Source organism: Denticeps clupeoides, chromosome 8 (assembly GCF_900700375.1).
Source record: "Denticeps clupeoides chromosome 8, fDenClu1.1, whole genome shotgun sequence".
In the NCBI taxonomy this organism is placed as follows: Eukaryota; Metazoa; Chordata; class Actinopteri; order Clupeiformes; family Denticipitidae; genus Denticeps; species Denticeps clupeoides.
This window is the reverse complement of record NC_041714.1, coordinates 13,112,669-13,136,117: the sequence shown is the minus strand read 5'-3', so window position 1 is coordinate 13,136,117 and position 23,449 is coordinate 13,112,669. Positions and strand designations below refer to the sequence as shown.

Below are 23,449 nucleotides of genomic sequence, written 5' to 3'. Positions count from 1 at the left end.
AGAAATAGAAACAAATAATTATGCAAGTATTTAGTTAATAAAGCTGCAGCATTCATTATGAGATTTTATTGCCATAATATGCCTGAAAGGGAAAAGAAGAGCGGCTCACCGGTCCTCCAGCTCACGGTGCTGCAGCTCCAGGTTCTTGTGTGCGCTCTTCAGGCCACCGTGTTTGCCAATCAAGCCCTCGTACTCTGCAGCCTGCCGCTCGTGCAGAGCAGCCAGCTTCTCGTGGTCACGCAACAGCTGCTCGTATGTCCCACGCAGCTCTTCCCGCTCACGCATCGCGCCCTCGCGCTCGTTCTCTGTGCTCGACTGCTGGCTTTGCAGCTGAGCATTTTGGGCCATCAGAGATGCACTCTGGGAGCTCAGAGTCGAATTTTCCACCTGTGGATAGATGTAGAGCAGAAGATCCATCTGCTTGGTCAGAAAGCACATATATTCTACTGTAATGCTGCTCAGAGAAAGTGCTGGGCAGGATTTAGACCAAAAAGCCCACTTTGAGATTAGGTCAGTAAGTATAAAGATTAGTTTCAGACTAAATGCTGCTGATGAAATCATTTTCATGTACATACATCACAAAAGCTTGTAATTAGAAACTTAGGGAAATAAAGCCTTGCACTTCAAATCTGGCTTCATCTACAGAAGATGTTTGACTGGGATGAACTAAGCCCATGTGGTAGGAGGATTACCACTTCCTGCTGAAGAAAGGACTGAGCCAGGGGAAGATTTAGGACTTGAGAGGATGTGTTGTGATTGTGTGTGGGACTCTGGACCTGTATTTTGGCATTCTGGGTCTGGAGCATAGTGTTGTTCTCCTGTAGAGAGGCCGTCTGTCTCTGCAGGGCCAGGATCTGGGCCTGCAGGTTACTGCTCTGAGTCTCTATCTGCTTCAGCTGTGACCGCAGGGCCTGCTTCTCAGCCTGCAGAGTGGCATTCTGCAGACAAACGAATACTACTGAGAATGCGATCTAAACTAAATTATATGCTTCAATATAGAGTCAGTGGTAATCACTTCATATCTGTGGTTCTGGCTTTACTCACATTACGCTCCACCTCAATGAGGCGATCTTTGACCTTGAGCAACTCTCGTGTGGCCTCGTGGCTCTCCTTCTCCCACTTGTTTACCATTTGGGAGTCCTCTCCACCTTTAGGAGGTGAGCTGTGGACCATGCGCTCCTCCTCCTCTCTCTGACGCAGGGCCTCGTAGTTCTTCTTTACCTAGGCAGACAAGTATATATTTTATTCCTAATATGAATGTTATGTATTAATAACTGTAATCCACTGTCAACCCTGCAGTCACACAGCATGTATTAGCTGCTGTGAATATTAATGATAGTCAAGAGATTTCAGCAGGGACAGCCACAAACATGCTAAGACATTTAAAAAAAAATAATAATAAAAATAAAAAAAATCACTGACTGTTTTGAGCTCTTGGCGCAGCTGCTGATTGAGATTGGAAGACTCCTGCAATCTGGCCTCCAGAGCAGCAATTTTCTCCTCTTTAATCTCCAACGATGACTTCAAGGTGGACTCCAATTTAGACTCAAGCAGTCTGAACCTGCAGCAATGCATTAAAATATAATTTCCAAGGTCATCCAACTATATGCAGCTAACATTGGTTGGCCAGTCTCATAGTTATATTAAGAACGTGTTACCGGTCATCAGAGCTCTGCTCATCTTTCAAAAGCCCCTCCTTATTCAGGCCTATTTTCTCTAATTCATGGGTCAGTTTTTCCAGGTCATTGTTCATCTGCTGCGTTTTCAGTTTTTCGCTCACAAGTTCCTGCAAGACAAATCCCCACAAATAACTGACCCCACACTGAGGTCCTCACAGTAATGATAATCCATTAAGAGATCATTTATACCCCATTTCAAATCTAAATCTGTGCTTGGCTCGCAGAAAAGATATCAGTACACAAGACTCAATCAAGCTAATGAGCCAATACAGCAAGAATATCACATCTAAATATAAACATACTAAATAAAGAACATAATTACCTCTCTCAATGTGACTAAAGTCTTCTTATCAATTGTAGCCTGCTTCACCAACTCCTGTTTGTCCTTTTCCAGCTCCTTAACTTTGCTACATGACTCTTTTAACGTGTTCACCTCTTTGCCAAGAGTGCGGTTCTCCTTCTCAAGGTGAGTGATCTGCAGGTTAGAGTCATCTAACTTCGAGTCCCTGATCTCAGCCTGCTGCTTCAGACGCTTGTTCTCCTTTTCCAGCTGTTTCTTGTCCTTCTCCAGCTGAGAGCTCTCTATCTCCAGAACCTTATTCTCCTGTTCTAGTTGCTCTAGGCGCTTGCTGGAGATCTTCAGTTCCTCCAGGCTGCGCTGCAGGGTCTGGTTCTCTGTTTCCATGTCCTGAAGCTCTCCTTCCAGCTGCTGGATTTTTCTGCTGCTGTTCTCCAGGGCCTTCTGGAGCCTCTGGTTTTCTGTGTCCAGACCTTGATAGCTCATCTCTAGCCGCTCGGTCTTCTTGGAAGAGGCCTTGAGAAGCTCTAGGCTTCGTTTCAGTTGGCTTATCTCGCTCCCAAGATCACGGTTTTCCAGCTCCAGCTGGGCAGCCTTTGCTCCAGTCAAGCGAAGGTTTTCGGCCTGACGCCTCAGCTCCAGGTTCTCCTCGTCCAGCTGTGTATTCTCTTTCTCCAGAGCCTCCAGCTGGAAGGATATACTACGCAGTGCCTCCACCTTTTTCTTTAGCCTCCGGCTCTCTGCTTCCAGTTCAGCATTCTCCTTCTCCAGAGCTTCCACCTTCTCACAGGTGATTCCCAGGCTGGCCACACGCTTCAGAAGGCTCTCATTGTCCTTCTCCAGACGCTGGACTTCAAGCTCCATGTCCTCTGCCCGTTCACCCTTTTCCTTGTAATGCTCTAGGTCCTTCCGTAATTGCTTGCGTTCGAACTCCAGCTTTGTGAGCTTGGCACTGGTCTCTTTGATGGACTCATGCAGGACCCGGTTCTCCTTCTCCACATCTTTCACTCGTGCCTCTGCACTAATCTGGGAGCGCTGGCGCAGGGATGAGATGGTCTGGTTCAGGTGCTCATTCTCCTGCTCCAAGCATTTTACCTGGGTAACAGGAAACCAAAGTCGCTACTTGAATACTACCAGACTTCCAAAAGCAGTCAAAATCACATCCACAGACACACAAAACAAGCGCAACCAAGAAATTGCAATACAAAAAACAAAGCCATAATCTACCTTGATGCACAGCAGTGCCGAAAAAAAAAGCAGTGAGGCAAGCTAAACAGTTTTTGCTTTCAATGTAAATATGGCAAAGCTTATCAGTCCACGCGGATAAGAGGAAAACGCATTCTAATCGAAGGAAAACACGCTTGAAGCAAATCTGTCTGGTTCTCATTTTCTTTGCCTTTACCAAGATCCTCCGGAATTAAGTTGCAGCACAAAGACCACTCTCTTTCCTGAATATTTCAGATAATCCAAATCCTAATAAAGACGGCATACTGGCACCGAGGGCACAGACGTGTTGTACCTGTCTCTCTGAATTCTCTCTCAGGGTCTCCAGGGTTTTCTCCAGCTGGCCCTTCTCCTTCATCAAGTCAGAGCTCAGTGTCTCTGCACTACGGAGGCTGTCCCGGTCCACGTTTAGTTCAGTCTCCAGCTGTTCCATCTGTAGTGCACACACACACAAACACAAACAAAAAATACGACATTACAACCATACCAGACCTGCTTCTCTATCTAAAATATATTCCTTTGTGCAACTGGCCTTCTTATCTATTGTGATTTACATTCATTATTTTCAGGGTCTGTGTTACCTTGCAGTTGTAGCAAGTTGCCACTGTTTAACATACTCTCATACATATCTCTAATAAGCCAAGATAAATAACTGTTTCCACACATGCAAAATGAAGCACTCCTAAAGCAGAATCTCCTTCCGAGGCTAAATAAAACCACACACATTTCTAGTTTCTGTAGAGGACTTTAATTCTCTAACCTGCCATTCCAGTTTCACTAAGTTTCACATTCAGCATTTTCATGCCTTTTCTTCTGAGCTTATGGCTTAAGATTAAGTCAAAAATAGCTCAACAGCTCCAGGAATTAATTCTGGGATAGGAAATAATAATAATAGCCACCGAAACAGTCCTCAAACAATTTTTACAAACCTTCCAATCAAAGTCTTAGATTCACTGCTGCTAGCATGCAATGACAGAACAAAAGTCTTCACAGGAAGCAATTTTACCCTCTGCGTCAGTCTCTGAGTCTCCTTATCAGCCTTAAGGAGGCGTGCGCTGACCTCCCCAGAAGGATCAGAGGAAGCTTTTAGCTCTTCCACCATTTTCAGCAGCATCTGGTTCTCCTTCTCCAGCTTCAAGAGTCGACTGGAGGTCAGTTCACTCACCTCGTGACCCAGACTCTTCTGAGGCACTGTGGACACAAGAACCAACCCATGGTCATCTTTGGAGCTGTGCACCAGACACATGCAGGTCATGCAATTCATAATTAAAACAATTCAAATCCAGCGGGCGTGAGGTGGCCATGTGCAAATTACCGTCTTTATAGCTGCAAAAACAATAGAGCTTATCCTGATTTAGCACAGTCAAAAGCAGGTCTGGAGCTAATCTGGGTCTTTGGGTCGTTTAATATTAATTACATGAATCAGTCATGTGTAAATAAACTCTGGCCAATCTGTTGACTGAGTGGTAGCCAGGGCATGGGGCTGGGGGCAGTGTGTCAGGCATCTTACCCTCACTCAGCTCTGGCGTTTTGGAGAGCTGCTCCAGCTCCCAGCCCAAGTGCAGCGACTCATCCATGCTCTGTTTCTGGGCCATCTCCAGGGTCAGGTTTTCCTCCAGGAGCTCCTCGATGCGCTTGCGGTCCATGTCCCGCTCCTGAGGAAAACAAAGCTGTAAAAAACGCATTTGATCCCCCCCCACAAAAGCCAAATTTAACACAAATGCACACCATTTCCATGTCATGCAACTTGGCCTTCAGCTGCAGGCTCTCCTTCTCCAGCTCATGAAGTTTATCAGAGCGGGCTCTGGTGCCGTCCAGCTGGTCCTCCAGCATGCTCTTGGTCTCGAGCAGCACCTGATTGTCCTCCTTCAGTTCCTGTGCAAGACGGCCAAACACACACTCACTCGCCTACTGCACACAACCAGGATCACAACTGCAGTGTGGTAAAGATGTTCATAATGAGATCAGAGGAACATGTTTTGTACCTCTACTCTGGCTTTGTAGAACTCTATGTCATGAAGGCACTCTTTAAAGCGGGAAACTTCACTTTCCAGCTTGTCCACCCTGAAGGCCTTCTCCCTCAGAGCATCCAGCTCATCCCGATAGGCCCTAGCAGAGCGAGCGTCAGCCAGCAGCTGGAGGTTCTGGTGAACAAAAAAACTAATATTGATCTTACATGGCATGCAGATGTTCTACATCTATCAATCTGTGGGTTTGTTTAGCTCTAATCAGCTCTGTGTGGATGGCATGAATGAACCTTATCAACAGTACTTAAAATCAAAAGCTAAAAATAGCACCACATCTTTGATTACACCTGAGCATACCAGAAATAGTTCAGCCAATAATTGGTTAAGTGCCTTACCATAATGATCCTGGGTGAAAATAGTGTGTTAAAGAGAGTGCACCGTCTTATACAAGACTACAGAGAAATTGAGGAGAGCTGTGGTACCGGGAGCTCTCCAGAGAGGAGAAGGGAGGTGAGAAGGGAGGTGTGAAGTGTGCAGCCAAGCCTGAGTGTGTCAGTGAGATAATGGGATATGAATCTGTTTACATTACAGATCAACGGTTTACCTCCTGCTGAATCCTCTTCAGCTCCGTCTCCATGTTCTCCAGCTCTTGCCTGCAGTCTAACAACTGTTCACTCTTCTCCTCTCTTACACACACACACACACACACACACACACACACACACACACACAGAAACAGTATATAAAAAAAACAGAAGTTATTTTGTTTCATTAAGCAGAAGCATTTTACCTTGTGATGGGCATCCATTAATAATTTATTTTCACTGTGCACTTAAGCCATATTCTCAATAACGTGAATGTGCTCTCAGGATCCATTCCACTTCTCACTAAAACTAAGTTTTGTTCTGCAGATCAGCTGTATCACAATGTCTTTTAACCACTCACAATTTGCTTTATATACAGTCCCTCCATGATTTTATTTGTTTTTTGGTGATATTGTTGCAATGTTTTCAGCTTGCTTTTTTTGGAAGGACTGCTTTTCTTGGAGAACATGCATATTTACACTAAAATCTAAACATGAGATCTGCAGAAGCAGTTTGACAAGATTTGTTTTCTCATATGGGACAGCCAGACAGGATGTCACTTCTTGTATTCTTTCAAATGTTGGACAGTTCAGTGTAGAGGCCGGAGCAAGAGCTAGAGTGCAAACCACATGCAAATGGGTAACGGCACAAGCAGGCCGTGACTCCAGGCTGACTGTGATATTTGCAAATCCATCTGGTGAAACTCAGTTTCACCCAATTCACTGTCCTCACTACCAAAAAGTCTCCTAGTCACCAGCCTCTCAAAACAAAATGACAGTCTGACAGCAACTGGTAAAACCTGGCCTGCTGATGTTTTACAATGTCTGCTTAGATGCAGAAGTTCCAGAGACAAGTTGGGGCTTGTGTCATGACTAAGACCCTCTGAGCACTGAAGGGAGAATGTGAAGGCCTCATGAAACAATCAGAGGGGTGCTACGCATTTTTCCCCCTCTCATGGGACTTTATCCCACCAAAAGATGTAACCTCCACAGCAGCAGGGAGAGGAATGATAAAAGTTTCTACAGCCTGAAGCTGTGTTGAGGTGATGAGTTTAACACACATACACACTCAACTCAACGTGCAGCTGCTTCATCAAGAGCAACAATACATTCTATCAGCACCAAGGTTCCACTTTCAGCCTGAACATACGTAGACCCGTATGCAGCAGATAAAAAGACAACATGACCCTCAACTGCGGCTCATAAACAGCACGTATTCAAAATACAGGAGAGTTTGCAGACAGTCACACGCTCACTGTGCATGGAGGAAATGTCGCAGTCACTGACAGAGCTATGCTGGATGCATCTTTAATGTGTTTTAGACAGTCTGCTTCTCACCTTTACATACAGGAACGTTAAAAAAATAAATAAATAAAAAGAAATGTCCCTATTCAGGGACTCAGTAAGTAGGTCAAAGACACAAAAAGAAAAATCATGGCATCGTCTGATCTGGGCCAAATCTCCAGTCACCTAATCACAAATCAAGCTCCCTGAACGTCTGCTGCCAAAAAAAAAAAAAAAAAAAAAAAAAAAAAAAAAAAAAAAAAAAAAACTAGAGGAATGAGAAGACCACCACACAAACACCACTGTTCAGTCTAAATGAACCACTAAAACCTTAATAAAAAGGGAAAAATCTTTGGTTCCTACATCAACATGACTACCATTATGTGAGCGCAACCTCATAAAGAATTGCAAGAATATGAGGCAGATTTCTTCTTAGATTTTCTTAGGTCAGGATAAGAATTCAGAACTTTGATTATCTAACTGGAATTAAACTTAATCACTAATCCAAAATCTTCCAACTGCCATTTTTACCGAGATTTAAGAGAAATCAACAGGTTAGCACTGGTAAAAGCCAGTAAAGGTTTCTGGCATGATCAATTTCGACCAGACTACAATGGTTCTATTAGATTACCTCATAACCCATAAAAGAAAGCCCTGATCCTGTGCAAACTGGGCTGTAATCAAGCAAACACACTCCTATGTTCCTTCAGGCTTTAACTGATGGCCCTTCCACACGATCCAGACAAACGCCTACAAAAAGTACAGCATTCCCAAGATTCCAGGGTTGTAACCCACATTTAGAATGTTGGGAGAAACTGCAGTCATTACCAGTCCCTCAACTCTTTGCCAATAAAGCTGTGATGAGATTCTTCACAAAACTCTACAGGCTCCCACAATGCATAAGAAAATTCTAACCGCCCTCATATAAATAGTAAGTAGCACCAGAACCATTTTAGTTCAGAAATAAATCCCCATGAAATGTACTGGTTGAACAAAATCAAACAATAGCATTTAATATTGCTGGGTCATTTTTTGTAAAATCTCATTTTCAGCTTGCCAGTCAGTCTGCTGGCATTTTTGGCTACCCACGGACCAAAAAACATCTACAGCTGCTGCAGACAAGGTCACATGATGCCATGCTCACATAATGGAAGCTGCTGCACAGGTTACTTCCCTTAGACTCAGAAATGGTTCTCGTTTGCTGATGGGATAGTAGGCAGAATGCAACTTCGCATTTGAGGCACTCTAAAAAGGAAGCTGAATTATTTATGAAGGTAAAGGCCACTGTACTTAAGCATTAATCTAAATGTTTGGCCTTAAAGCCAAAACAGAGACTGGTTTCTGTCAGACGCTGCACAAAGGTAACTGATTTAGATTTTTTGAATGCAATCCTTTTATCAATCCTGCAATGACAGCATCAAAAGGTGCACATCATTATTTCCCAATGCCCTGAATCAAAGCTTGACGATAATTGGAGAAAAGTTGTCCTTGTACATGAAGTACATGAAGAAAGTGAGACCTCTCCTTCATGACAAGACAGGACACGTATACACCCAGGAGCACATTCACAACAGGATTTCCTCCTCCATGGAATGCAGAACTCACAGCTCTTGTCTGATGCGTCTGATTTTGGCCTTGGCATCCGCCAGCTCCACAGAAAGATGCTGGCGGCTCTCTGTGCGACGGATGCTGGGGGAGCCGTTGGGTGACTGAGCAGAGGGGGCCGGAGGGGAGTACTGGACGCAGTCCCTCTCCTGAGTCAGCTCCACAATGGTCTGGAAAGGGGGGAGAAAGGCACTTTAAAATTCAGGGACCCCAGATCTGTGTAAATGTTTTTTCTTCAGTTACAGCTCAAAAAAGGTCTAAACAGACAGTTTGAACATTTAGAAATTCAACTAGTACGTATTTAATATCAACACAATGATAGACAAACCCTTGCCACTGAGACATTGCGTTCTTGAACGAGTCTCATGTTTGGCCATCCCCTGGTATGATGCAACACTTTTTTAAAAATAATGATATAATATTAAAGCAGTACGATTTTATTGCATGTGACTGATAACATGGACATTTACATAAACAGGTTTGATAGGCTGGCCCTTGAATTGTATTCTTAATTATCAGCAACAGAGCCACAGTTCTCTTCAGCAATGCATGAGGCTGTGTCCCACTAAACAATGTAAATTAAGCAGAACATCTCTTCCAGCAGTCTGCTTTGTTTATGTTTTGATAACGCAGACCAGTGTTATGACAATCCATAACTGGGGCAGAATAACCTGTTCCTGAGAGTCTTGTCCACTCACAGATATCAGATATTGCAAAGATTATACCCAAATGCTGCTGTTATTGAGCCCAAGACTGAGGTTGTAACTGGAAAGACTAATGAGCAGACGAGGAAGAACAGAAGGGAACATTTAAGCACATCTTCCTCATCAGTAATTTCCCTCCTCCCCCACTTCTGTGTGCACACAGGCTCAGAAGCAAGGAAATGGTTTCAACAGTTTCAGGAACCTGAGGCCTGATCTAACCAGACATGCTAAGCATGCTGGGAGTACTTTATCAGGTCCAGGTAACTGATCTATTGTATTCTCGTACCTCCTGCTGATCGTCTCGCTCGTCCACTAGACGTTTGAGGTGAAGGGCCATGTTCCTGGAGAAGGAATCCAGATCATCTGGAGGGGACTCACCACTCTCCAACCACTGCAGGTCCAGGACATTTGACTGATTGTGGGTCACCTTCAAAACAGACACACACACACAAAAAAATCAGCTCCATTAAAGCCACACCAAGGACGCGTGGTGACAACAGCACACACGTTGCCATGACCATGACACACCAAGCTAAATGTACTGTGTACTGTAGTCAAGGTCATGTAAAGGTTACAGTTTGACCCAGAACATGGACATCTTTTCTGACCAACAAAATAGGCAGATTAAGTGAATAAAAGAAGTTGGTGCATGGTGAGCAGGTGTCAGTATTAACTGCTTAACAGGTATAAGAGGAATCATTATAAGAAGAAGAAGAAGAATATACCTCTTGTATGTGAGAAGCAATGGCTGCTTTGGTATCAAAGTCCAAAGTCTGGATCCTCTCTATGTACTCTTCTTTTTTCTCACACTAAAATCAAAGCAAACCGGCAGATCACGTAATGGGCAGGAAACAGTTTGGATAACCCAGGAGGTCTTCAAGAGCTCAATCTGTTTTTACAAACGGGGGGCTAAGTCCGTGTTCTGATTGGGTGTGCCATGGAGACGTCTGCTTTAATATTCTCACGCTCCGTTACCCAGGTAACCACATGCTACAATCTGCCAAGAATGATTTGATCCTCTTGCACCTAATGTGTTGGCAAGGCAAGATTTACGTTACTGATGACTAGAAGAAAATAAGTAGTGATTTATGATTAAAGTGTGCTTTGTGAGCTGTAATTATAATAAATATTCTAAATGCCAGAATGACCCACAGAGGAACTCAAACAAGATCGCAACTTACCTGGACGGCACATCCCAGCAAAAGCAACAGCATCTTTCTCATTTCGTCCAGTCCTTGCTCTGCAAACCATTATAAAAGTTACCAGAATTACTAAATCACACTGACAGTGTCATCCATATGACTAACTGCTGACCACATGCTAAAAGAGAGCTTCAGATCAATCCAAAAGCCTGAAAGAGACTGTACAAACATCTCAAAAGGAAGGCTAATTGGACACTGTACCAGATATCCTGAAGACATTTATGATGAAAACACAGAAACAAATAAACCTGGAGCGCCAGAGCAGGGTTAACAGCAAATGCACACAGGATGCTGCTCAGAAGACGAGACGTGAAACCTCAGCTAAACCAACAGGATGTGCTGAGACACTCTGGAGCATAAACAGCATTCCCCCATCTGGAAAATAACCAATGACCTATATTTAAGTCGCCCTGGTCACCAGGGGACTGGAGACTAGCCTGTCTGTAAAACAAGAGGGCAAAATCTATTTTGAAATTTAAAACACTAATTGACAATCATTAACAAATTAAGAAAAATGTTGCCGTTGCTGTCAAGTATAAACACAAATTTAATCTTTGCATCCATAGTGTATACCGGCATATCCATAATGCACCATCATCATAACATATTGATTTTTTTATATCCTATTGTCTACACTGGCAGTTAAAAGCAGCAAACGCAGTCACATTTTCCATGAACGCGGCACTGCACCCGCCTTATCGCCATCATTATCTCCCTCATACTGGAGCAAAGTGGTCGCTTGAAGAGGGGGGAAGAGTCAATAAAACGTGCATGGCTTTCTGCTTCCAGAACGACGGGGAGACAGAAAGGCCATTGTTCACCCTCTGCATTTACCAGAAAACTGAGGAAATGACCCAGTGGGTGACTGGGGTGAACAATACTGTACATAAATCACCCAAGCTCTTAGAAAAAGACTCCTCATATTAAGAGGCACTGGAAGAAGGCTCTTTGTGAGGGTGGCTAAAGGAGCTGTGAAGGAGGTGGCTCTGAAATTAGCTGCTTGACGCCACCTGCACATCTGCACCGGAGGAGAGACTGTACAGATATTCATGAAGGCAAATATCTGCTAGTGGTGAAGATAAGCAGAAGTCAGGAACAGGGAATGAATAATTTAGAAAAGCCTCACTGAGGAGGGCTGAGGAAGTGGAGGAGGGTAAAGATGTTCCTTTCTACACACACTTAGATCCATGCTCAAGTGTTACCGCTGCTCAGCATTATGGGAACTTCTCCATTGCTCTACTCACTTCCTGCCAGGAAGCACATGAGTGGCATGGACACCGACTGATTCCTGTGGGCAGTGCGCCCTTTTCCGCCTTGGCCATTGTTCACAGGAAAAAGGAAAAGGTTCCTCTGATGAACTCACAGACCCCGGAGTCTGAGTAATGCTATAGTACCGGGTTAGTACTTCCTGTAGTTCCCCTCACATGACCCGAATGAAAACAGCAGCGTTTCAGAAGCAGAACTTTTTTGTTGTCCTTAAAACACCCATGATGTAAAAGATGCGATACAGTCAGGAGGAGAGGAGAGCACTACCCCACTGGCTGGCTGAATGCAGTCAGTAAAGTGTATCTGGTAGAACCAGCACAATGCCAGTAAGTCAGCAGTGGCCAGAACATTTCCAGAATCGCAGGGTCATCTGGAGGATGACATCAGTACAGATTAACCTCAAACAGTCACAGTTTCTGGATCAATCAATTTTAAACATGCTCAAACCTTACTTGATGTAACATTGCTCCTAGAAAACGTAATATATATATAAAATAAAAGTAATCCGTAAGTTTGGGATTTCTGTTGTCATGGACCACATTTTATTGGCAGAATATGCACATTTTGCAGCTAGCCATCTGACATTTTCTGTAGAGTCAGAGGCTCTCCTTCCTCAGACCAACCCCTTGAAAGGTTGCTGACCTTTCACATTAGACCTCCTTGTGTCTCAGGCCAGACTCCACCTGTCATTAAGCGGTTTGCTGTTCACCAGCAGATGTTAGCCTTCATCTAGAATGGCAAGCATGCAGACAGCTGTTAGGAAGCACAAGAAAATCCCCACAACACAGCTATGAAACATCTGACCGGAGTGCCTCTTAAGGGCAAGCTCTGAAGCTTGTTTAGTATAAAGAGATTGAAAAAGAAACCTGGGGTTCTGATAAAGCACCCATCCCCCACCATGCTGTAATGAGTCTTTAATAAAACACAGATGTCATACCACTTTCAGAGCTTTTGGCTTTGCTCGGCAGAGGTCAGAAGTTCAGGAGCGTAGCGACGAGTGAGTGCTAATGTCTAGTCACCAATCTATCAATAATACTATAAAAAATTTTAAAAATACTAAAAATGCTAACTGAAGTCGTAGGCTTTGGGAAAATGTCAGGGGAATAAATAGATTATAAATAGAGGCAGATCAGGATTTAAGAACTTGAAAAAATAAAGTTTTAAAAAGGAGAAAATGATCGATTTTCCATGAATGAGTGGAAACAGTGTGGAAGGGTGAGAAACGTACCACTGAGGGGGTTCCTGCCCAGCACCAGCAAGTCGGGCAAAGCCATCATTACCAGCTGCTGAAGACTCTCCTGCAACATTAAAAAAAAAAAAAAAAAAAAAAAAAAAAAAAAAAAAAAAAAAAAAAAAAAAAAACACACACTTACAAATACAGTAAACATGAGTGATTTTGCTTTAAATCATTTATGACAGTGCAAACTCACAATAATATTTCAACATTTCTCATTTAATAAGCCTGGTAAAGAATCAATGTAAACAAATTTGCATACAGAGCAGCGACGTCTCCGGCAGACGAGACACTCAAAGCTGATTACTGTCTGTCACTGTGCTTTGCAAAAAAAGTGCTGATATACTAGCTAACATCTTCATCCACCTGAAATGCTGATATTAACCTGCACCAGTAAAAATGTAACGGAAAGCCCTGGGAACCAGAGTTTTGGTTCAGTTCCAGCATGGATCTGGTGTAACTGCCTAGTGCTGGCCTGGTCTACTGCCCGAGTGAGAGAGTGTGTGTGTGTGTGTGTGTGTGTGTGTGTGTGTGTGTGAGACCTGCTGTGTTGGAGCATGACCAAACAGTGATTTGCAAGCGTTTCCCAAATATGACTGGCTGGATTAGAGTTGGAGTCAAAGGGCTCATGCCAGAGTGTGTAATTAATGCAATAAAATGGTACTGTGGTACACACTCTGTCACTGCTTCAGTCGTCCATGTAAGCTCTTACAGTCGGTGCACAAAAGAATCATGAAAACGAGTTAAGCCAGAGCATTTAAAACAATGAAAAGGCTCTGTAAATTATTATGTCCTGTCAGCACCTTGTGTTGTGTTATTGGACCTGGTGGAACGTTGTCTTGTTTCATTGTGTATATGGTTCAAATTGTGTATATCCTTGAACTTGAACTTATAGTCTAGATATTTCAACCAGTTTCATTAGGCTGAGGTCATCAAAAAAAAAAAAAAGAAAGAGGCTTAGTGAACATGAGCTTTTCACCATCTGTCTTTTACGGAGCTTTAAATTCGCCCCTACCCCCTCAATTTTCAGCCTGCACTAATCATCTAATATCTACAGCTATAGTTAAGGCACTACAACCACAGGTTCTCACATCTGGCCACCGATGCCTTTAAACATCTGGATATGCCTTCAGATGGCATGCTGGAGACAGAAAAGGACAGAATCAAAGTACCATTTTGAACACGAGTGCAGCATTATATTGAACATGTGTGACCTAAATTTACACTCATATTGTACTCTGTATAGCTCATGGGATGAAAAAAATGAATGGAAACTAATGCTAACCGTGTTAAGTGAAGCTGCTGGTATTGTCAATATTCATGCAGACAGGCCCTATTGCACAAGATATGAAAACTAAATATACATACAGGGAGTGCAGAATTATTAGGCAAATGAGTATTTTGTCCACATCATCCTCTTCATGCATGTTGTCTTACTCCAAGCTGTATAGGCTCGAAAGCCTACTACAAATTAAGCATATTAGGTGATGTCATTAGACCACACCCCTACAGAGATGCACATCAACACCCTATATCAGGTGTGCATAATTATTAGGCAACTTCCTTTCCTTTGGAAAAATGGGTCAAAAGAAGGACTTGACAGGCTCAGAAAAGTAAAAAATAGTGAGATATCTTGCAGAGGGATGCAGCAAAGCTTCTGAAGCGTGATCATCGAACAATTAAGCGTTTCATTCAAAATAGTCAACAGGGTCGCAAGAAGCGTGTGGAAAAACCAAGGCGCAAAATAACTGCCCATGAGCTGAGAAAAGTCAAGCGTGCAGCTGCCAAGATGCCACTTGCCACCAGTTTGGCCATATTTCAGAGCTGCAACATCACTGGAGTCCCCAAAAGCACAAGGTGTTCAATACTCAGAGACATGGCCAAGGAAAGAAAGGCTGAAAGACGACCACCACTGAACAAGACACACAAGCTGAAACGTCAAGACTGGGCCAAGAAATATCTCAAGACTGATTTTTCTAAGGTTTTAGGGACTGATGAAATGAGAGTGAGTCTTGATGGGCCAGATGGATGGGCCCGGATTGGTAAAGGGCAGAGAGCTCCAGTCCGACTCAGACGCCAGCAAGGTGGAGGTGGAGTACTGGTTTGGGCTGGTATCATCAAAGATGAGCTCGTGGGGCCTTTTCGGGTTGAGAATAGAGTCAAGCTCAACTCCCAGTCCTACTGCCAGTTTCTGGAAGACACCTTCTTCAAGCAGTTGTACAGGAAGTCTGCATCCTTCAAGAAAAACATGATTTTCATGCAGGACAATGCTCCATCACACGCGTCCAAGTACTCCACAGCGTGGCTGGCAAGAAAGGGTATAAAAGAAGAAAAACTAATGACATGGCCTCCTTGTTCACCTGATCTGAACCCCATTGAGAACCTGTGGTCCATCATCAAATGTGAGATTTACAAGGAGGGAAAACAGTACACCTCTCTGAACAGTGTCTGGAAGGCTGTGGTTGCTGCTGCACGCAATGTTGATGGTGAACAGATCAAAACACTGACAGAATCCATGGATGGCAGACTTTTGAGTGTCCTTGCAAAGAAAGGTGGCTATATTGGTCGCTGATTTGTTTTTGTTTTTGAATGTCAGAAATGTATATTTGTGAATGTGGAGATGTTATATTTGTTTCACTGGTAAAAATAATTAATTGAAATGGGTATATATTTGTTAAGTTGCCTAATAATTATACACAGTAATAGTCACCTGCACACACAGATATCCCCCTAAAATAGCTAAAAATAAAAACTAAAAACTACTTCCAAAAACCTTCAGCTTTGATATTAATGAGTTTTTTGGGTTCATTGAGAACATGGTTGTTCAATAATAAAATTATTCCTCAAAAATACAACTTGCCTAATAATTCTGCACTCCCTGTATATAAATTCTTGAGGTGATAATGTAATAAATAAATGGGTGAGGAATCCTTTTGATCCCCCAATGAGACCATTTAAAAAAATAATTGATCTGAAACTTATTCACCCCTTCTAACCCATAAAAACATGGATGCGTTTAATCCTGGATAATGATTATGTAGAAGGACTTATTTTTTTCCTCTCCTCTCTTCCATGCCTCTTAAATTTCACGATTGATTTGACTGACTGAAAGTTAAGGGCATTTTGGAGTAAACAACCGTATTTCTTATGGTCAGGACTTGGATATGCACGAGGTGCTCGGTCAGCAGAGAAAGCAGCAACTGAAGCCATGAAACTAACACACACACCTGTCCCTGTCAAAACAGCACACACACCTGTCACCTCAATACAACATGTGTTGTCCACTCGAGTAAACACCATGACAAGAGTCCCATTGTGAGCTTTCAGCGTTTCCTTCCCCCAGCCAACATGCTCACTGCTGCATGATTGTCATGATTATGCTCTACACCAGGCAGCATTTTCACCTTTCTTCTTACCCGTGTGAAGAGACTCTTTCCTTTCCATGGCAACGGCAGGAGTGTAACTCATTGGGGACTGAGCTTTGCCATTTCCTCACTGTACCTCACTTCCAGGGTGAACATAAAACAAATTCAGTGTGATACCAGTCTCATTTCAGACTGAACAGTTTTTAGGGGCGTGACTACATTCAGAGGAGATTATGAGTAACATCTCATGTATAAAACATGGCCAAGCTGCAGGAGGCAGGGCCATGCTGAGGCACGTCATGCTGATCCAGGATTCCAGACACTGGTTCCACTTTGAAGTGCATCTATCCTCCATCACAGAACTGCTGCACCTCCCTCAGATCAGACATCCAAATCTCAGAAAGACAAAAATATGAGAAAGCCAAAAAAAGCTCTTGAAAGGGGTTTCTGTTGGAGGCTTTAGCTTGAATGATGATGGATTCCCTTCGGTTCACACAATGACTCAAAATCTGCATTATTGATGCACTCAGAATTTCATGTCCTTAATGTCTAGGTCACACCTCTCCAGCAGAGGAGAACATAAGCGACAGAAAAAAAAAAGGGGGGGGGGGTCTGGATCCAGTAGCACACTTCATTGTGAGCCACAGTAGTTCTGTGTGTGTGAGTCCGTATATGCAGCTGTATGGCAGTGAGGCTGGGGGATGTGAGGTTCCTGTGTTCCTTTACACCAGGTTCCGCTCTGGGTTGAAGACCTGACACAAGGAGGCTGATTGTGCAGGCACTGGTTAAAATCTTAAAAAAAAAAAAAAAAAAAGGGGGGCGGGGGGAGGTGCGCGCCGAGAACATTGATGGCCCTGAATCACACCCATTCTGCAGACTGAGAGCATGTTTCCATGGAAACGGCTAGCGGATTTTATTCATCCCCGCCATGCTGATCCTCTGCATGGTTAGGGCGTGAGGGAAGCTCTCATCTCTTTCTCCTCTGCAGATATTTCCGCCACACTAAATTTAAAAATGCTGTGATTATCATGTTGCTTTAAATGAACAGAGAGGAAGTTTCTTCCAACCAACAATGGGAAGCACAGCATTACGTACACTTCCACTTTATTACAATACAATTTTCAGAACAATAGGATAAGTCATTTAAGTGCAATTTTATTTATATACAGTAAAAATTGTCAAATTCTTAGGGTGTATAAAATATGGCAATGACATAATTGCGCTATGCTGCCCATGAAATCAATGACATGCCCATACTGCTGATTCAGTAATAGAATATAATTTAAAAAAAGCATTTTGAAATTATGTAAAATTGTGTTTCAATATCACTGCTCAATTAAGTAAAAATGAAACCATCTTTGTGTTAGTTAGTTTAGCTGTAATTTTGTTTACAAACAAATAATCTCATTCTCATAAAATAAAAGCACATTTCATTCTGTCTCTCAAAAAAATATTAAGACATTAGGTTCGATGCGGTCCACGCAGAAAGTCACATTACACCTGTGTGCAGCTATAGAACCAGTGCTGAATTAAGACTGGTTTACATCTGCAGTCTAAATTAAGTATAAATTCTGTGCCCTGACAGGATCATACTGGTTCTACTTTAAGTCTTTTAATAAGAGCCCAATTCGGTAACTAAGAGAGAGAAGCAATAAAAAAAAAAAAAAAAAGAAGAAATAAACACGGGCAGCAATTCATTTTCAGCAATTCATGCTCCTCTTGCTGAAAACAAACAAAACGCCTCCCAGTCGATGTTTACTACTGTGTTCCGTGTTTTTCCCAGCATCCATGAAGCACTGAGCAGGCCAGACTGCCTGAAGGAAATTGAAATGCACGCTCTAATAAACGAATTTGTTTGCTGATGCACGGCAACATCGCTGGATCGCCAAGAACTTAAGACTTCCCAAACCCAATAAACGTTTAGGGGCACAAGACTCCCTTTGAGGATCTGGAGGAGCCTTGCGGAAAATTCACTGCTTTCCCCATAATGACACAGGCTGCATGCATTCCTCAATATTTCCATGAAACATTCCAAGACACACACACACACACACACACACACACACACACACACACACACACACACACACACACACACACACACACAAAATCCCAGAAACCCCAGCTTCAGATCTGGCCACAGGAAGCCTGCCCAGCCTCCTAAACAGACTGTCTTTGTGGATCTGAGGAACTTAAAACACAAACTGGGCCACCGGGTCGAAGAAAACAGACTTGCATCAGGTCTCACTGACGCAGGAGGAGCAGCAGAGGAGGGGCCCACTTACGGTGGGGGGGTGGTGGGCACAAGCATATAGCAAACATCTACACTACCGCATACAAAGAGAGCATAAAAACATTAAGCTGGGTCACGTGGTCTGGCATGAACTCATGCACAGAGCCCTGGGGCCTAGGGGTCTCTGAGAAAGGGGCTCTGTTCAACAGTCAAAACAGAGACACAAGCAGCGAGTCTGAGGACCAGACCCCACCTCACCAGCACAAGCAGACATGAGTCGCGATAACGTGCCATTTACAGGCCGGTGACTCCTATATATGCCGTGTTTGGGAGGGTGATAATAGCTTTATGACAGCAACAAGCGCTCCATTCAGACTTTTCTTTTCAATAGGCAAGCAGCGCTTTACAAAGACGCAACATACAAAACACCCAAAGGTGCAATAACCCCAGAAGTGCAGGGTGGTCTCAGAACGGGCACACGTTGTCTCCTGTTATTGCCTTTGTCCTGCAGCTGGCTCACCCACAGGACAGTGCTGGTCATGACGGCAGGAGGCGCAGAGTTAACCAGTCGTCCCCTGTGTGCAATCAATCACCTGGCAGCCCCAGCGGCAGACCGGCCCCATGAATGAGTGAGTGTTCGGCAAGGCCTCCCCCTCTTCTAAACGGCAGGGGACAGAGTGGTGACTTGCGTCCCCACCAGCGATTAGCCCACCCCTGACCCCAGTCATTAACAATGTACAGTCTCTGTTAAACATCAACAAGGGATGAAAAGTGTGGAGTGAACCAACATTTCATTCACAGAGCACTTCACATACACAAACTGCTGGGTGTGGTTAGGAGGGAAAATATATATATAAAAAAAACTTTTATGAATGCATTATCACAGTATTCAGAATATTTAAATTATTTTTTTCTTTATAACTGTGATATTGCATTCATAAAAGTTTAAGTAAACACCAAAATTATGAAACATACAATTATATTCATATTATAATAAACCATTAGGCAAACATCTTTTCTCAAAATTCAATTGAACAAATGAGAACACTGCAATAACCACAGACATGCACAATTCCTGTGATGTATTCGCTATATTTCTGACTGTCCGCGCACTATAGTTGAATTTATATGGACATTTTTCCACAAGCGTGTTGAAGCGGTGTTCTTAGCAGCTCTAACAGAACAGGAGGGGGGATCCCAGAAGGCCAGAAGTCCTTCTGATGCCCCCGATACCGGCATGGTTAATTAGTAAGTTCTCAACTGGGAGGGGGTTTGTGCTGAGTCAGCACCATAGTAACTCCCCTGCATCCCGGGAGTCTTTAAAAGCAGCACAGAGCAGAGCTTTGCAAGAGCGTGGTAAACGCCAATCGGACTACCTACAGCTGCTTCTGGAAAAGCATCCGACACATTGTGTGGCCAGACCTACAAACCATTAAATGTTGCATTTTTACCTGTAAGTACGAGTTCCACATTAAAAAAAAAAAGCAAAAATCATTGGGTTTGGCCACATTATTTCACGCAACGTGATAATGTTGCCAGCACATAGATCAGATCTACATGCCAAAGCCTGCTTTTGACATAATCTGCTATTTCCATCCAACCCAGGCAGCAGGTTTGACCTCTTTTTCGGCTTTAAGCTGCACAACATTCTGACCTCACTCAGGGGACATACATGACAGACTATAAATACATTACCCAAAATGCAAGTGTGTGGGATACTAAATAATGATGCATCTAAAAAACAATATACTTTAACCACGAGCTAATAAGCCATCACTGGCCACCCAAATCTCCAGCAGCGGTGAGAACAATTTCCGGGTGGGCTCAGTGATATCTGGGGACAGGGGACGTGGTTGAAAGAGATAAGAAAATACTTCATGCTGCACTCTATGGTGCATTAGTGCCAGAGCTGAGCGTAAGGGGTTCAGATCGTTCCGTGTGGTTTGAATCGTGAATATTTTCTGATTGTTCAGAGTAAGGGACCACCTAGTGAAGACAAAATTAACTCTCTCAGTTAACAGAAGCAATGCATTATCATAAGTGAACACTTATTTCCCTCTTCCTTTTCTGATTAACTCCCCCATTACATGCCTTCTTACTCATACCAAAGTAAGAAATTATAAAGGAAATGTATGCTTGGTTGACTAAAGTACCAGAAACACACTTATGTAAAGGTTTCTGAATAAAAAATAAAAAAACTTCATACATTCACACTATTTCAAGACCCAAATATGTTGTGGTTCTGAAAAAGCAGCACATCTGTAGTCCATGCTAAAGCTGCACAGCAGATTTCTGAAGTGATTTCATTAGAGACCCTTTCACCATCTGGATAGAGGCTCCCACATCACAGCCACCACTGAAATAAGTACCATTTCTGTCTCTGATGTTGGTGTGTGTGTTTTAATTCTGTTAAGTCTTGCTTTTATCAAGGCTTCTGTTGAACCCACAGATCCGCCTAGCCCAGTCTACCAACGCACACTCCAGATTCACGCCTAAACATCAACCCAGCTAACTCACCTGGTAGTAAGACTTGATCTGGCGAATCAGGATGGAGAGGTTCTGTATGCGTAATGTTGAGTCGTTGTTCACTTTCTTGTTGGTCCTTTGGACAATGGCTTTTGGATTTCTGTGGAAAACAAAAACAGAAATAAGAAAAGGGGACATGAATTTATAAAAAAAAGGAAAGAAAAAAAAACAAATAAGTGAATGACCTTTCACACAACCTTCTCAACCACCTTGGTCAAATGATATTGGCATGTGAACAGATCATAAACCACTACAGTGCCACCACCTGAGTTAATGGTCCAGTGTACAGTTGGTACACTCTGAAGTAAAAATTTACCAAAATGAATTCCCAGGAAAGCCACAAATTCTGTACAGCTGTTTCCATATTTATAAATTGGACAGGAGCGCTCTGCACAGCAAGTACCCACATTATACAGAGGGTCTTAAGCACAAAGCTCGGTAAATGAAGAAACACTTCCATGGGACAACATGGAGGTAAGAAGGAAAGAACGTCCAGACTGGGAGTCACTGGGGTCCCCCACTGATACAGATGTACCAACAAGTATATAAATAGCTGCCTCACGGGGTGAATATCCTGCCAAAATCACCCTGCTAATCATGTGGCTTTAGAAAACATCTGAGGTCCTCCTGTTTGTCCAGGATGGCTTTTGTACGTATCCAGCTATGCACAGCGGGATATAAACATGTCCACTTAAGACCCTGTAGACCATTTACAATGAGCAGAATTAGTCTGGCCATGTCTGGTACAGACAGACAGAAAACATCCTTTATTCTTATGTACAAAAATTCAAAAAGTGCTCCTTCCAATATTTCGTGTATTCTGCTCAGGTCAGCGCTCAGATGACACTCAGAGGTGGCAGAGATTAACACACATCTAGCGAGAGCCACTGGCTACCTCCTCTGGACAGATGGCTCGTGTTTAGCAAAGTCTCTGACCTCATTTCTCACTCAGGCTCTTCTGACACATGCTGCATCTTGTTGAATTAAAACAGTGGGTGACTCCAACGCTGGTAAGCCACACTGCAAAATGCCAAAGAGCTCAACAATTATGAGCATTAAGCAGAGAAGCATTCTGGGGTGTTGTGTGTGTGTGTGGCCTAATGTGACCATTTGTCTGTGTGTGGACATGCATGCATGGGCACATTTCTACATCTGTGATCCATTTCCAAATGCTCCTTGCACTGGGGGTCTCTGGGAGCCCCATGTGCACAGGAGCCTACTTTAAATGAACCTTGCAACAATGGCTAGCTTCAGCGTTAACGCTGCCCCACATACCTCCAGTGCCAGGTCTAACAGGGCACTCTCAATGCACTAAATAAAAATACCCAAATTAGTGCTGTGCAGAAAACAAACGGGGAAATAAAAAATAAAATCAGTTATCTCCAGTTGAACGTGTGTTGCTTACACACACATGCGCCTCTCAGTCTTGAAAATTAGACAGGGCCCTTTTAATGGCAGTGTGAATACCAGTCACATGACCCACCCCATGGCCATTTAAGGCCCTATTGGAAGGGCACAACAGGGGGTGAGCTTAACCTCTTAATTACATACCACAGAGGGAACTGTAATCCTGTCAGTCCGAGTACTGGTTGAGGAGGGGGAAACATTTCAATGGCAGACTGGAAATGGACACGCTGTGCCACCAAACAAGCACCATTTTGGAAGCTGGACTTTGAATGAATCCAGCCTCCAATGTCTACAAAACGTCACCTCCAACCTGACGACTACCTAGCATGCCTGTCTGAATGGGGTCCTTTGTGGAGTATAGGGAAACACACACAGCAATGATGCTTACGTGTTGCCTTTGTAAACCAGTCAATGTTCATGTCAATATTCAATGCAGTGCAGCCGAGAGCCCCCGGGCACTGCTGCGTTGGTGAGTAACCTATTTCTGACAGTCTGCATCAATCTCAAGTGAGGCGGGGCGGATGCTGAGGCACGAGTGTGGTATTGAGCCAGAGCGGCGCTCTGCTCAAACACCACACGAGTCGTACTGAGCCAGACAATGGGCAAAAACAAGCAACACCCGGCTGGACTACATCAACACCACACATTACTACATAAACATGCCTAAAGTCAAAGGGTCTTTAACAGACAGAAAATTAGCTTTTCAAGGTCAAGGTGTCTCGGTTAGATGGGTTAACTAAGTACACAATCTGCACCAAGGACATCTTAGCTAAACTCAAGGAAGCACCACGATTATTTAATACCTAGAAAAGGGCCCTATGAAATCCATTTGATCTTTTCCTAAATTAGTTTTTTTCCATTTAAATTATTCT

At 43.3% G+C, this 23,449-nt stretch overlaps 1 protein-coding gene across 14 annotated transcripts in view; it reads right to left on the bottom strand.

The window, feature by feature from the left end:
• The window catches only part of ccdc88ab (coiled-coil domain containing 88Ab), a 36,900-nt gene that overhangs the window by 9,784 nt on the left and 3,667 nt on the right, over nucleotides 1–23,449 (bottom strand). For all 14 annotated transcript variants that reach the window (XM_028988427.1, XM_028988441.1, XM_028988436.1 and 11 more), the window contains exons 3-20: nucleotides 21,162–21,270; nucleotides 13,041–13,110; nucleotides 10,526–10,584; nucleotides 10,070–10,153; nucleotides 9,631–9,771; nucleotides 8,641–8,810; nucleotides 5,773–5,854; nucleotides 5,187–5,345; nucleotides 4,930–5,076; nucleotides 4,712–4,856; nucleotides 4,208–4,392; nucleotides 3,497–3,634; nucleotides 2,002–3,072; nucleotides 1,659–1,786; nucleotides 1,423–1,561; nucleotides 1,045–1,221; nucleotides 777–938; nucleotides 110–387 (exon numbers count right to left, since the gene is read on the bottom strand). In XM_028988427.1, coding sequence (XP_028844260.1) covers nucleotides 110–387; nucleotides 777–938; nucleotides 1,045–1,221; nucleotides 1,423–1,561; nucleotides 1,659–1,786; nucleotides 2,002–3,072; nucleotides 3,497–3,634; nucleotides 4,208–4,392; nucleotides 4,712–4,856; nucleotides 4,930–5,076; nucleotides 5,187–5,345; nucleotides 5,773–5,854; nucleotides 8,641–8,810; nucleotides 9,631–9,771; nucleotides 10,070–10,153; nucleotides 10,526–10,584; nucleotides 13,041–13,110; nucleotides 21,162–21,270 — 3,444 coding nt within the window. The remainder of the gene's footprint in view (nucleotides 1–109; nucleotides 388–776; nucleotides 939–1,044; nucleotides 1,222–1,422; nucleotides 1,562–1,658; nucleotides 1,787–2,001; nucleotides 3,073–3,496; nucleotides 3,635–4,207; nucleotides 4,393–4,711; nucleotides 4,857–4,929; nucleotides 5,077–5,186; nucleotides 5,346–5,772; nucleotides 5,855–8,640; nucleotides 8,811–9,630; nucleotides 9,772–10,069; nucleotides 10,154–10,525; nucleotides 10,585–13,040; nucleotides 13,111–21,161; nucleotides 21,271–23,449) is intronic.